At 42.2% G+C, this 14,462-nt stretch overlaps 1 protein-coding gene across 4 annotated transcripts; it reads right to left on the bottom strand.

Moving 5' to 3' along the window:
• Positions 1-269: 269 nt before the first annotated feature.
• CLDN34 (claudin 34) lies at positions 270-13,164 on the bottom strand. Of its 4 annotated transcripts, XM_062603630.1 has the most exons (4): positions 10,634-13,164; positions 10,386-10,530; positions 5,547-5,682; positions 270-4,224 (listed from the first exon to the last, which is right to left on the bottom strand). In XM_062603630.1, exon 4 carries the CDS (start codon positions 4,164-4,166, stop codon positions 3,522-3,524), a length of 645 nt encoding a protein of 214 aa, XP_062459614.1. In that variant the 5' UTR covers positions 4,167-4,224; positions 5,547-5,682; positions 10,386-10,530; positions 10,634-13,164; the 3' UTR covers positions 270-3,521. The 4 variants fall into 4 exon arrangements, with proteins under 4 accessions (XP_062459614.1, XP_062459617.1, XP_062459615.1 ...); XM_062603633.1 differs by lacking the exons at positions 10,386-10,530; positions 10,634-13,164 and adding an exon at positions 8,733-8,792; XM_062603631.1 differs by lacking the exons at positions 10,386-10,530; positions 10,634-13,164 and adding an exon at positions 8,248-8,720.
• Positions 13,165-14,462: the final 1,298 nt, after the last annotated feature.

The raw sequence follows: 14,462 nt of genomic DNA, 5'->3' as shown, positions 1-14,462 counted from the left end.
TTTGCTATTTGAGTATCCCTTTTTCAGAGGAATATTGAGAGGAATATGTTTATACACATTTTGGTCTGTGGTCATGAATGAGCAAGTGAGAAGATGGTACGTAATAAATAAGGTTAACAAAAAGCATCATGTGGAAGACTAATGCCAAAGAGTATGTTCTGGAGGTCAAAGATGGGTGCCTTATCATTATGTCTAGATACCCAGAAGAACTCAAAGGGAGTGTTGGTATTCAGGTCATTCCCCCGGCGTTGAATTCAGACATGAGTGAATCAGAAGACACTTGTTTATTGTCAACTCAGAAAAAATAAAGTGAGACTGGTTTATGTGTAGACTGAGGCTGGCGTGGAGACATTCCTAGACAGGGTGGAGCCCGCAAGGCGAGCGGTGCTGTCACTGGGTAGGCAGCAGGTCTCAGTATGCTCTGAAGCTGGAGACAGACCTTCGCGATACGATCTCTTCAGTGGGGAAATTTGCTGAAGAGGTTCTTGCCCCTTGTCTCTACCTCAAGGCCCCTACCACTCACTCCTGTCTGCATTACAGCTTGCTTCCTGTCCTCAGATGTGCTACTACAAATGACTGTGGAGCCAGGCTACAACACACGTCCCTGAATCAGTCTAGGTTAAAAATAGCCTCTCAAAAGTTTTGTATTTTTGCATTTTCAACAAAATCACTTCAGCTGCCAGATTTTGCAGACAACCCTAAAAATACCTGTACAGCACAACTGACACGGTAACAAACTGGCTGGCTGAAAGGTAACTTTGCTTCTCAAATTCTTAAACAAATGTGTTATGAAAATACGCACAAAGAAGCCATGCTTCCCCGCTAGTCAAGTAAAAGCACAGGAGCTTTACTGGCCTCCAATACCAAGATCTTGATGAATGCAAACATTCACCAAGATTTAATGCATCCCATAGCCTTGGGGGATCTAGGTTGGACAGGCTTAATTCCATTGAAATCAATGGAAGCTTTGCCTCTCCCTTGTTTTGAGCTAAGATTTTTTTTCCTCTTATCTTTTCTTCAGGGAAGGCCTGGGAGTTTTAAGATAGCCTGGTATTTGACCATAGACCATGTTTTATCAAGTACCAACATATAATGTTGATATAGTGGAGTATGTGACTACCAATAGGCTGCTGTATTGGAGACCTAGGAGTACAGTGAGAAAGGATGCCAAAAGAACCATCTAGATCACCCACCTGTCCTGTGGCAGGCTCACTCATACCTACAGTCTTCATGGCACTATGCCTAAATTCATTTTGACAAAATGTTCTTTTAAAAACCCACGCATCTCCTTAGGTAAGCTATTCCACTGTTTAGCTGGGGAATTTCCTCCCCATCTAGCCTATGTTTGACACACCACCAGTGTTTCATAGCCGCACATCAGCACGGATGAACATAATCCCTGGTGGAAACTGCTGTGGCACCAGTGCAGAAACTTAGCATGTGTCTGATGTCATTTGTTCCCTTTTCTTTTAAGCCAGGAAGAATAAATGCAAATTGAACCTAATAATTTAGTGAAGATAGCTAACAAACCCAGTTGGGGGTATTGGCTTTTCTGTGCATATATGAACACAAAAATCTGTAGATAGTTATTTTCTGTTAAAGTTCAAATTCCTTGCCAGGGAATATTGGTGGTTTATTAGTGTGGGGAAATGCTGACATAAACACATGGATGCATCTTCCCCCCCCCCCCCCCCCTTACAACTACAGCAAGATAAAATCTAATATTATTGTGGGTCCTGTGGGAAGAGATAACAGTTCTATTGACTTGCACATTTAAAACTGAAACCTACCAACATTGTAAAGGATGTATAGTAGAACTCAAACTAGAAACGGTATATAATAAACAAGCTATTAAATGTCTTGCCTTCATTGAAACACCACTTGAAAGTGCTTTAGAGCATTGTAAACAGTGAAAGGATGAATCCTTACAGCAGATGAAAAAATTACCAGTGATGAGATAAGCTGCTGTTTCAGAAGAGACTGGAAGACGGGAGAGGAAATGAAGGTGCTGTAGAGATTCTGTATAAACAAGACAGTACAGCAAAGTCAAGACAGTGTGAAAGATGTAAAGGAAATTTAGACTTCTAGGACAAGATGAGGTAGTAGCAGCCACAAGCAGTCAGACCTTGTTTGCTGGCATTTTACCTTTTCTTGCAATGTACAGAATTCTTTCATTTTTGTTACATTTTCTTTTCTTCTTCCTCTGAACCCGTTAGTATTTTAGAAAACAGAGGACAATGAAAAGAGTAAAACTAAAATTATTCAGATTCCTGCAGCATTTCTTTCAAAGTGTCATAACTTCTTGAGGAATCTGTTTTCAAGAGATCACCGGTTTTTCAGCAGTGTTTAGTCATTCCTCCCAACCTCTTTTTTTTTTTTTTTAAACTGCCCTGATTGCAGCATTTGTGACATTTCTCCTTTTTTGTTATTTTTTAATGGCACTGGCATATGAAATTCCGCTTAAGTGACAGATTAATTTCACCTAGCTTTGTCTAGCTTAGGTGAAGTTTGCTTGTGTACACCAGAGTTAGCAACTGTAGTTGTTTACAGCCATTACAGTAGGTTAAGAAAAACAGGTTTTTAGGGAGCATGTCAACTCCCAGCCATTCTGGCATCTATTTTGGAAAAGAGACTGTCTTTGTCTTTAAATTGGTGATAAACCGAGCCTGAAGTGACCAGTTTAGGTATAGATGTCTCCATCAGATGAATCATACCCTGAAAGTTGTACTGAATATTCCTGGTTACTGAGAGCACAGATTTTGCTGGCAGTTTTGTAATAACTGGTAGAGGCTGTTTCCATCTTTTGCAATACCTTTGGATTTGGTGAAGTGTCTGATGAAGAAGCAAACAGTTGCAGACTTTTTGGCTCTGGCTAAGCGAGGAACTAAGCACACCTTGCCCACAGGCAAACATGTTGCAACATAAAATGTAAATAGCTTGAAAGAAAAATAGAAGCATTAAAGACTTGTCTCTTTATGCGCCCTCGAGGAAGAAGAGAAACTGGCAACACCTTCATAAGACAATTCAGTGAAGACTCTGACACAACCATGATGACACTCATATTATTGGTATTAAAAGTCTTGATGTGTCACAAAAGATGCTTAGCTACAAAGGTAATTAAATAATGGACAAAATAGCCTAGTACCAACAAGGAAACAAGTTCACATTTAACGTATTATTTCACATCTTTCCAACAGGACAGTTAGTTCAGAGTCAGCTCTTTGAGCACGATAAATACCTTACACAAAATACAAATTAATCAGTGACGTTTGTGTATACAAAAGAGGACAACTTGTAAAACTTAACTGCAGGTGTTGTTCATCAGCACTCATCTCAAAGATGAGCCTCCGGTCATATGTGACAACTAAGATAGTAGTTCAGCTGGTTCATGTACTAAATAGTGTGGCTCCTATAGACTAAAGTAAAGTTCTGCAGTGCCTTGATTATAAAGCTGCTTGTGCTGCCGTCCTTATCTCTTGACTATGCTCTTGTTCTGAAACAGCTTGGGGGGATTTATCCTGTCAGCATTTTGTGATAGCATTTGTGGTCACCGGAAATCTGTACAAGAGAGAAAAAATCCCACTTAGCAGCAGGAGGATGACAGCTACAATCCCGACCGGAATGGCAGCACCGACTTCCTGTGCTGCTGGGCTTGAGGGCATGTAGTAAGATGGAGGAAAAGCAATGCTCTGGTTATGTGCTACAGAGTAGAAATTCCAGCTCACAGGAATCAGGACACACAGACCAGAAAATATGTAGAAGCAGCCACCCACCAGGAAGAAACGGGTAATGAGAGTTTTGTGAGTGATTCCCATATAAACATTCCTCAGAGCAAAGACTGTGGCAGTCAGTCCCAGCAAGCCTGTGAACATGGCGATCAACAGGAGACCCTGAGCGGCATAGATTTCATCTGGGATGGAGGAGTCATAACCACTGAATTTATGGCAGAACTGTTCTTTATAGCCAGGTGAGACCTGCAGGTAACTGATGAAGCAGACTTTCCAAATCCCCACCCATGCAACACCAGAGGAGATGATGGTGGTGTTGTCCACATGCCACACTCTCCATTCCACAGTTCCCATTGAAACTGTGCACAGGATCCAGCCTACAGTACCAAGAGCAAAGGCAGCCAGCTGGAGGTGTGAGCTGCTGACCAGGGAGTTCATCTTTTGGAGGTCTTCTGCTCTGTTGCAGGCACAATTGCCATGTGAAGTGAGAGAGGCACTGGAAAGAAACAGTGTAAGATTACAAAGGCACTTATTATTTGGGTGAATAGGTGAACCTGATAGTGAAAAAGTAAAAGCTGGAGTGAATACGTGTACAGAGGGAGGACAGTACTCATCTTTCCCCAACTGTAATGAACTGTTGAAGTTTAGTGTCATAGACAAGTAACATCTACGTTTTATTCTGAATATATCATTGTATCACAAGGAGAAGAATGAGTCTCTGGTTAGCTCCCATTACAATCTCCTTTCTACATTCACAACAGGAAAATTCACATCTTTTTCCAAGCTATTTTCTTCCTTGGTAATTAACCGCTATGTTCAAAGAGCCTCATTAATAAGCTTACTGGCTGGTAGAAACTAAATCTGACAAAATCCTCAGGATCCTGGCTGTTGCAGGAGATCTCACAGAGCAGCTGCAGAAGCCATGCTTCATGCTTCTCTCTCCTTGCAGTCGTGTTTGCGGTGCAGTTTGTGTTTTCAGCCCGACCTGAACAGACTTTTGCTTTGTGCTGCCATGTCTGAGAGCTGCTGGGACCAGGCTCGCACACAAAACACTGTAGTTCAGAGACATGAGCAAATCCAGGCCACAGAATCTAATACTTTGATCATTTTTAGATTATTTAACCACGACTTTGTTAGCAGGAACACTTGAATTAATCAGAAATGCTCTATGCAGGGGCTGGAGCCTGGATATGCTGCCATTGCTTTCTCACCCTCAAACTTTAACCACGATTCTTTAGCGTTTCCCTTTTGCAAATCACATTCATAACCTGCCCATTTTCTCCAGTTCAAATCATCCTAGCACTGCCATGGAAAAGATTTTAGTCATTTAGCTTAGTAAAAGGTTTTAGACCGTTTGTTTGGGTTTTTTTTTTGTACATTCCAAGTTCAAATTAAGTGTTTATTCTACTTTTAAAACATAATCTGTTGATCTCCCATGTCTTTCATACAACCTTCTGAACAATTGCAGGAATGATCTGTGATCAGAGGAGATGTGGCCTTGAACTAATTATGTACATCTGAAAGGTTCTAGGGATCTTTATATTTTGTGAGTCATCTGAAATACTTGAACTCCTGGTCCCACTGAATTGAAGACTGGAGAAATAATGCTCGCTCTAGTAAGAAGGTAGATCTGCAACTACGTGTTGATATTAAAGCAGCAAATTTTTTACTTACTTAAGCTAACAGATTCAGTTGGTGAGACAATCTAGTTGCAAATATCCATCTATGGAAATCTTAAATAAAATAATATCTTCATAATAATATAGCCTTAAGCAAACACTGTCCATCATCTCATACCAGTGCCCACTGTATACTTACTTCAGTCCTGGAGCTGATGCCAATGATAAGAAGATAGGATGGGGTGTTTTTTAATGCCAGCCAAGCAGGGCAATGTCTGCAATTTTATCATTTTGGCCTCCCACTTCATCTATGTATCTCCGATAGGACTGATTTCCTGTGGGACATATTAATCTCCATTATTGCAAATGTACATTTAATCCCTCCCTGCATGAAGAAAATTGCTCCAGAATAGCCTTCTGTGTTTTATCTACTTAAACCGAAACCTATTTATAAATGCTTTCTCGATCTGCTACATTATTTACAAAGTGATTATAACTCCCCCTATCTAATTAACTTAACCAGCCACACAGCACATTAGTAGCTGCATAAGGCACTAAAATGGTTTTCTTTCTGTTCCACCTCAAAACAGCATTGTATTTGTACATGTCTAGTGATGGGAAGATGACAGAAAGGAAAGAGAGTGACCAAAGGAGGCCTGTACTGTCTCCTTCTGCTTCTGTTTGAATCAGTTGTGCACAAAGAGGCCAATCCTCAACCATGTTAAAGTACCATTTTGTGCAGAGCCCATATTTCTGTAACACTTTTTGTATACATCGTAAGTAGTCATTTTAACAATTTGCTGCTATCAAGGTCATACAAGATAGGCAAGCAGGCAAATCTGTGTCATTGAGAGCTGCTCAGAGAATGGTATCAGTATACATCTTCAAACATTGAGTTTACTCACCTGTCTGCTCACAGAATTAAATGACGTTGTATCCATGATTACGGAGCCCTCTGTCAAAGCATCATGTGCTAAGCTACTTAGCAGGGTGTCCAGAACTGAATTATAAAAGTAAAAAATAGGAAAATTCTTTTTCCCTGTGAGATTCACAAAATCCACAGAAGCAGCAAACACACAGAATGGAAGAATTCAAGACTTACACAAAGACTTACACTGGCGAATAACCAGCAAAAAAACATGGGCTTTAGAGGAGGTACCAAATACCTAGACCCAAAGCATTGCGTATGTAGGAAATTATTGATTTTGGCTCATTTCTCCATACCCTGCCCCCTGGAACTTACTTGATCTAACCTGGTATCACTGACTTAGAGCAAAATCAAGGTGAAAAAGAAATACTTTTGAGAATGATGATGAAGTTGAATTACAATACCCATACCTGCCTCGTTTGGGAAGTCAGAAGCCTGTACTTGGGACCTCTTGGTGTTAAGATTCAGCAAGAACATAAGGAACAAAATATCAAGGTAAAATAGTTGCAGGAATTTGCTTATCATATGAAAATATGTCATAATTAAAACAAAGATGGAGTACTCATTCCAGTCTCTATCATTATGAATATTAATAAACACACTACGGGTTTTATATCAAATGAGACCAGATATGTGTTGCTTGCCAAAAGCAAACGATAAGAGCATATTTGGATAAGAACATATTTAGTTTCAAGCTTCTGACATAAACCCTAAGCCTGAGCACTGGTGGAGGCTGCAGCATCCATGACACCTTGGGCATCCCACTGCAGTGGTCCAGCCGGAGCGCCAGCCCACATGGTCATTGTGACCGGGTGCCAGCTGGCAAAGAGCACCAGGGAAGCTCGTCCCCCCTAAATGCAAAGAGATACGTTCGTTTTTCAGGGCCACTGTGCAAACATTCCCAAAGGAAAAAAAAAAAAAAAAAAGAAAAAAATGGAAAAAAGGCGTTTCACTGGCAGATGCGAAGTAAAACCAGGAATGAGCTGCAGAGGGCGTCTCCCTCCAGGATTTCAGCCTTCCCGGCGGCTCGCTCGCTGTGAGAGGGAAGGGAAGGGAAGGGAAGGGAAAGAAAAAGGAAGAGAAAGAAAGGGGAAATGCTGCCCAAGCCTCCATCCATGGGACTTGATGCAGGTGCTGAACTCTGCTCCAACACCAGCAGGCCCCTTCCTGTAGGTTTCGAAGACAGAGGCTTCCCCTTTGGAAAGGAAGAACTGGATCCATCACTAGCTTGTCATTCACATAAAAAAAAAAAAAAAACCAAAGAAAAAATTTCGTTAATAAAGCCTTTTGGTCCCTGGGGAAATGCCCTTTCCAGCCTTCTGAGAGAAAAATGTGGCAGTTCAGTCCCTGCATGTTTCAAGCTATACTGGATAAAATACAGCCCAAAGCCCGGATCATACAGCTGTCTGTGCACTGGCATAATCTATTGGCTGTTTTCATGCTTTAGTAATCATGTAAGTCTTTTTAACTAATTTAATTAGTATAGTAAGATTATCTATATGCTTTGAATAATACAGTGATGTAACATGATCACTCTATGAAATTTCCTAAGGCAAATGAACTCAGCATGAATTCAGTCAGCTACAGAAGGTCTTCTGGATAATTAGTTGGTATTGCTGGCATGTGTGTCTTGACTTGGAAGCTCACTCAGATTTCAGCATCCAATGTTTGCATGCCAGCTATGTCACGGGATAGAGGGAGCCTACAAAGGCAAACTTGCCAGGAGGAACAAGCTAGGCCAGTGTGATTGGTCTGTATGCCAGTGGACCAAAAAAGCATGAACTGGAAACACTTTTCACCCAAAGAAGCAAGAGGAGTGTGTTAAGTAGTGGCTACAGTTCCATCTCAGTGTCCCGTGATTTAATAATTTACATTTAATTTCAGTCTAATCCACAAGCATTCCAGCAGGGGCCAGCCTTTTGGAAAGTCCAGATACCTAAAAGAGGAAGAGCTACTTCTACAGGGTTCTCACCTGATAGTCCCTTGCTATCTTTTTCTCTCTTAACACATCATCCGTTTCCTCCATGAATGTATTTTTTAAGTCAATATCCTACCTGAGTAAAAGCAAACTGTAAACTTGCTATCATGCAATAGAAAGTTGAGAGAGAAGACAGAAACTAATAGTAAAAGATGACACATGCTAGTGAATTCGTCCACTTACAGAAACTTCAAGGATCCTTTTGTATTTACGTCTTATTTTTATTTAAATCAAGCACTGCACAGTGAGCAGTCTGTTTATGGAAAACATGTTGAGCCATTGCCTGTATTTTTCAGGGGCAGAATGAAACAGGACTTTCCCCCTCTTAGCTACAAGAAACAGATGAGGATGCCCAGGAGCTGTGCTGACTTTCCTACAGCTGCAAGCTTGCTTCTAGGAGAAAAAACAGAGCAAGCTGCTCTCTCAAATGCCAGGTGTTTCACAGAGGGTTTTTGGGGTCATCTGTGCATGAGGCTTACCTTTAAAAAGACTAAAGTGAAATGCTGTGGTCTGAGAGATAACAGTCTGTTCTTTGTGGCCTCATGTTCTCAGCAGCAAACAGAAATGGAGCTGTGCTTGAAATTTTGTCAGCACTTCTTTTCCTACAAGTAATTGCTGGTGACAAAAGGCTGGGGCTGTGATATCACTTCTCAGAGCAGAGAAACCTAAATGGCACCAAACACATTTCACTTCTGGAATTAATACTGGGTCCACTGAAAAGCTCTTTTAATTCCATTCATCAGCCTGTACACACCAGCTGGGTTTCAGATCTGCTTTCTAAGACTCAACCTGTGTTAGAAAGAAAGATTTGTAAAAGCTACAGGTAAACGCAGGGAAAACAGCTAGCATGCTTTCTTAATGAATGCACCTAAATATAATTGGGCTTTTCGGGTTACTGGGTCTCAGAACCCCTGCTGGGGTGAGGGCCTGTGCCAGGGGCTGATGTCCATCTTGTGAGGAGCAAAAGAGAGTGTCCCCAACCACGCAATCACTGGCAAGACTTCTCCTTAAATGCATCACTTCAGATGATGGATTGAGCTTCAGAAAGGAGAGGGAAGCCCCAAACCTCACCTACCTTGGTGTCTGGTACAGAGAAAAGAGCACTAAGGGGTCAGGAGTGTGACTAGGGCAACCACATCCAGGTCCCAGGGAGCTCACATGAGTGGGAAGATGAAAGCACTGAATACACACCCTCATGAGATGTCCCCCTGCAGGAGTCACCTCATAGCCAAAAGAAGAGGACCTAATGCTGCCTGGTGCCTGTGGGAGAAATGAAGAACACCCAAAGCACCCAGAGCATCAGCCCAAATGTGCTTCACAGACACCCAGGGAAGAAGAAGAAGCATTGACTGTGTGACTGCGTGTAAGGAACTGCCCACAGAAGGGGGAATTGGAGAGCACACAACCTGCACACTGCAACCTGATGATGAGATTTTCTTCATAGACACTGGGTGGGTGGCTGAAGGGACGAACAGCTTTCCAAAAGGATGGGAGACAATACTTGTTTCTTTGTAAGTGACAGCACAGCTACACCAAAATATGCTACAAAATGTAACAGCAGAAGAGCGAAGTTGAGTCTCTCTGCCTCCAGCCTGCCTGCCTTCTGGCCGACGCTTTTGCTTTAGGAATTGCACTGCAACTTGTAAATACCTTGAAGAGAAAGTTCCTGATAAATTCTTCCTATGTAAAACACATGCAAATTTGTTTTCCCAGCCTGTGTAAGCAGGAATTTATTTCTTTTTTTTTCACGTTTTAAGCAAATATTTTTGCATTGGATGTTGCCAGGCACTGCATGCATTTTGATATTAACATTCAAATCCTGCTTTTGCAAACTTGTACAGCCTAGATGCAGCTTTATTGGTCTATACTGGACATGGTTTAGTAACCAAACCCTTTGTTCAATCTAAGTTTCGCAGCAGAAAGGGAGTCTAAAAAACCCCCAACAGCACAGTAATTAAGAAGGTCTCTTCTTAGCAATATCCTTATGATTTAATGCCTCAAAACTTAATTCTTCAGTTCCCAGTTGGGCAGACATTCTTTATAGGAAACAAATAAATATTTCAGTCTCTCCCCATCTGTTCTCTATCAGCACTTCATAAAATAAGACGCATTGAAAAAAAAAGGAGACTTACTTCTGTGGGTCTGCGAGTTGCCTGAGGCTTTGAAGCAGTGTCAGCTGCATGAAGCGAGTTCCAGAAGGGAGGTGGAAAGAAACGCGCCTGCAAATTGTCTGTCTTGTTACGCTACCAAATAGGTACCTCACAGTTCCTTGTCACTCTCCCACTAAGTCAACAAAGAAGTAGGAAGTCAGTTAATCATTAACGTATTATAAAAATATGAAAGCTTTCCCATATGCCATTTTTTCTAATTGCTCTAAAACAGTCCCCAAAGTACAGGGATAACTCCCGTGGAAAATCCAGTTTCCTGTAAGACACCCGTTCAGGAAATCAGCCTTTGTGATGACAAGATTTTCCAGCCTGAGACCCCCGCAGTGTCCTGAAGGACACAGATTTCTCATCTGAAAGAAAATAAAATCATTTCATAACCCGTTCCTCTTTGTTGAGACTCTTCCTCCTGTATTTATGCAACGCAGATTAGTGCAGCTCTGCGGTGGGAAGAAATACAGGGGAGAAGGAGGAGGTTTTCTGGGGAGCGAGCACAAGTTGAACTGGTGTCTTCTTGGACTGTGGCTGGCAGTACCCGCACATGAGTACAAACAGTACCATGCTTTCTACCTCAGATACTTTTTAAAAAGAACAAAAACAACACATTTTTTTAGATTATGTTATGTTTGCCTTGCTCGGTGGTTTCCCCATGAATGTAAACAATGATTCTTACAAACCCTTTAAGAGTTCTTAACTCTGCTCTGGTTTCTCCTCTTCAAAACCTAGATTAGTAATGTTAAACTCCAGTGATGCACTGGCTTCTGCAGTGAAAAGATACCCAGAGTTGATGTTGAAAGTTGAGGAAGTTGATTTAATGGAAGTACCCTGAAATGGGATGTCCTCATCGAAAAAATTCTTCATACCTCTCACACACACCATGGCCGGTCATTGCCACCACCAAAGAGGGCTTTAAAATGGTATTAGTCCATATCCTTCTGTTTTCTGCCTCAACTTTAAGCCAAGCTCCCTGCCTCTCTTGCTGCATCTTCCAGCTGACACCGATTCACTGCTTTCATGTGCAGACAACAGAGCCCACCTGTGGCCACGCAGTCTTACCTTCTTCTGCAGCTCACCACCAGGCTGGGATCTCCTCTCTGACTGGTCACAGCTAGATGGTGTTTATTGCACAGCCAAACTCAGCTACTCAGGCTTTGCTGTTGTGTGCCAAAAAGCCCTGACATGTATAGATCCCGATGGGCTTGCTGTCATGTGTTAGACTTGAGCATAGCCTGTTGACATGGTGATGGGTCTACTTGGGCAGTAGGCATCTGGCAGATAGGTTCCTTTCCTTGGATTTAATAACTGTGTGAGACAAAATTTGCAGGCAAACCTATTGCTGATTTTACACGTGAAGCTGCTGCGTGCAGCCTATCTGGCCAACTGTGAGATAGAAGTGGCACCCCCTTCACTACTCCTAGAGCAACACTTCTTTGCCCCCCAAATTCTGTATCTTTGACATATTTCTTCTCAGTCACAAAAAAAACCCAGGCACCATTATGATGTTTTAAAGATTAAATTGTATAGAAAAAATAATGATTTTGTTGTATTTGTCAACCACCATCAGTGCAGTGAAGTTCAATTCAACTGCAAATCTACAGTGCCTAGGCTGTGATAGCATAACCAGCAGCATAAGCACCATTATGTTAGTGAAAAATACAATGCACAGAAAATGGAACGAAAGCAAGAGAAGAAGCAAACTACGGTAGTGTTTTTCTTCTCAGTATATGATTATGACTTCTATAAATGTGTTCCTTTTGGGTGTATTAGTGACAAGTCATTAGGAAGCAGATGGAAATTAAGTTTCTGACTGCCTTATTTAAAGGAACCCATTTTACACATCAGACTTTATTGCTCATTGAATGCCAATGGTTAATACTTTTTGGGGGGCAGAAAACGTTTGTCTTCTTCCTACTGTGGCCTTGACCCAAAGCACATTGAAATCAGTGGAAACAGTTCTGCTGACTTCAAAGACCTTTAAATCAGGCCTGGTCCCTTCTGTGGTTTACAATTTCACTGTTAAATACCACAGAATAGGAAATGTTTGTTTCAAGTTATTTTTCCTTCCATTTGCCCCGTTAAAAAACAACCTGAAATCAAGATGCTGTGCAAGATACATTGCCCAACAAATGCTGTCAAATAGGCAGCAGACAAAGCCCGTAAACAGCTAGGAGGCTCGGGTACAAGTACTTGCTCACTTCTTGTTGTGAGACAAAGGTTACTTCTCCCCAGAAACACAGCAGCCTCCCTGCATGCAGGTTGCTCGCCTGTGGCCGGTGAACTGGGGATGACAGTTGTTGTGTCCTCATTCTTCATCACCACTTCTCCTCAGAGGATCAGCAGCTTCCGCATCCAGCCCTGAACCAAAGTATGGACCTCTAAAAACCACATCTTGAGTGTGAGGAAAATATTACATAAACACCTTTGCTAATGGTGTGTATTTATGGTGTCCTTTGAAACCTGGGAAATTCAGAAATCAGACAAACGACCAAATTCAACACAACTCGCATCACAAAGTGCTTCACAGACCAGCATTTTGCCTGTGTTTATTTTGACTATGCCTCTTCAGACATGGATCACACATACGCTGTCAACAGTATGTCAAATGACATTGAAAAGCCAGACAGTTAAAAGATGAGGACGTGTTTTCAGAGTGCACAATAACTGCATCTCAGTCGTTGCCCCACTGTTGGGGCTAATCCCGTAACAGCTCACTGGACATCCGCATGGATAAACTCTACAGCTGTTGAAATAACAAAACCCCAAAAGCAGGATGGGCTTTTGAAGGGGTTAAAACCCCTTCACTGTGCATGCCCTGGGAACGAGGAAGTCAGCTTCCAGGCCGGGGGTTTGGGGGTCCTGTTGTTCTGCAGATGGAGGGGCCAGCAGTGGTGGGATGAACAGCCACAGCAGGCTCCTAACAACCGTGGGGCAGGGGTGCTCTTGTCACAGCACAACAAAGAGCTTAGCTCAACTTTTGCTGTTAGAGTGGTTATCACTCTCTTCGTCCTGCTGAGTCTGGCTATGGCTGGGACTGTGCAGCCTAGGGCTTGTCTCTGAAGAGAGGCATGCACTGCCAAGCTCAGCAGGCTCCACAGGGAAACACCACACATTATCACATACTCAATCCCAAACTACGTTCACCCCATTCATAGCTGTCAGCGGATGCTGCTTGCTTTTGTGGTCAGTTCCATCAACTGGGAGGTTCCCTGGCTCCAGAGGACTTGATAATCATTTTGTTGTGATACTGCCATTAATGCCAAGTCAGTTCTGTTTGTATTTTTTCTGTGCAGTGTGGGTGAAATTTAAACACATTTTAGTCTGACACTGCAGCAGACTTAAATTATGAGACATTACATGTTGTTCCTCCTAGCAAGAGAGGCAGTGTTCAGTGTCCAATTTAGGTACTGGAAGCTAGAAAGCCTGTGCTTCACCCATGTCTGGATTTGCTTCTTTCCAAACGCTTCCTTCCAAACTCAGCACTAGTATCCCTATTGATGGTCAAATATTTGTTTAGTGCTTCTTCTATCCAGACTATGCCAGAGATTTTTTGCCCACCAACCAGTGCCACCAGCAGTGTCCTCAGACTCCCCGCTGACACACTAACAACTCTTCTTTCATCCTTAACTTTTCCTGGATTGCCCTTGTAACTTAGCTGGAAAACTCACAGAAGCTTCCTATGAAGTTGACCCTTTTACTATTGGTCAGTTAAACCCAAGGGGGAAATGGGAACACACAACACACAGCTGCCCAGATTCTCTCCAGCATGGGTTGTTTAGATGTTTTCTCCAGAGGTCAGGAACCATAGATCCTTTGGAATGGGCTCAGTATTAGGTTTTGATGCAAACTTGAGATGGCAATTACAGACTCGACAGTTTCAAGCGGGATGATTTCACTGTGATTGTGACCCAGCAAGGGGCTGATTTAAAAACCAAAAGAATTTGTCTTTGGCTCAGCAAGAAACTGATGTTCTCTTCCTGTAGATGCAGAACACAAAAGCTCGCGTGCACAAAATGAAGGGCTGCTAAAATTAGACGCACTCTTGTG

The sequence above is a fragment of the Pezoporus occidentalis genome, unplaced genomic scaffold (assembly GCF_034315485.1).
Source record: "Pezoporus occidentalis ecotype Australia unplaced genomic scaffold, CSIRO_AGI_Poc_V1 ctg81, whole genome shotgun sequence".
Classification (NCBI taxonomy): Eukaryota; Metazoa; Chordata; class Aves; order Psittaciformes; family Psittacidae; genus Pezoporus; species Pezoporus occidentalis.
Note: the sequence above shows the minus strand (reverse complement) of the source record. Positions and strands in the feature narration are given on the sequence as shown.

Coding starts and splice junctions, on each gene's coding strand:
- CLDN34 (XM_062603630.1), bottom strand. CDS start 4,166: ATGAACTCCCTGGTCAGCAGCTCACACCTCCAGCTGGCTGCCTTTGCT.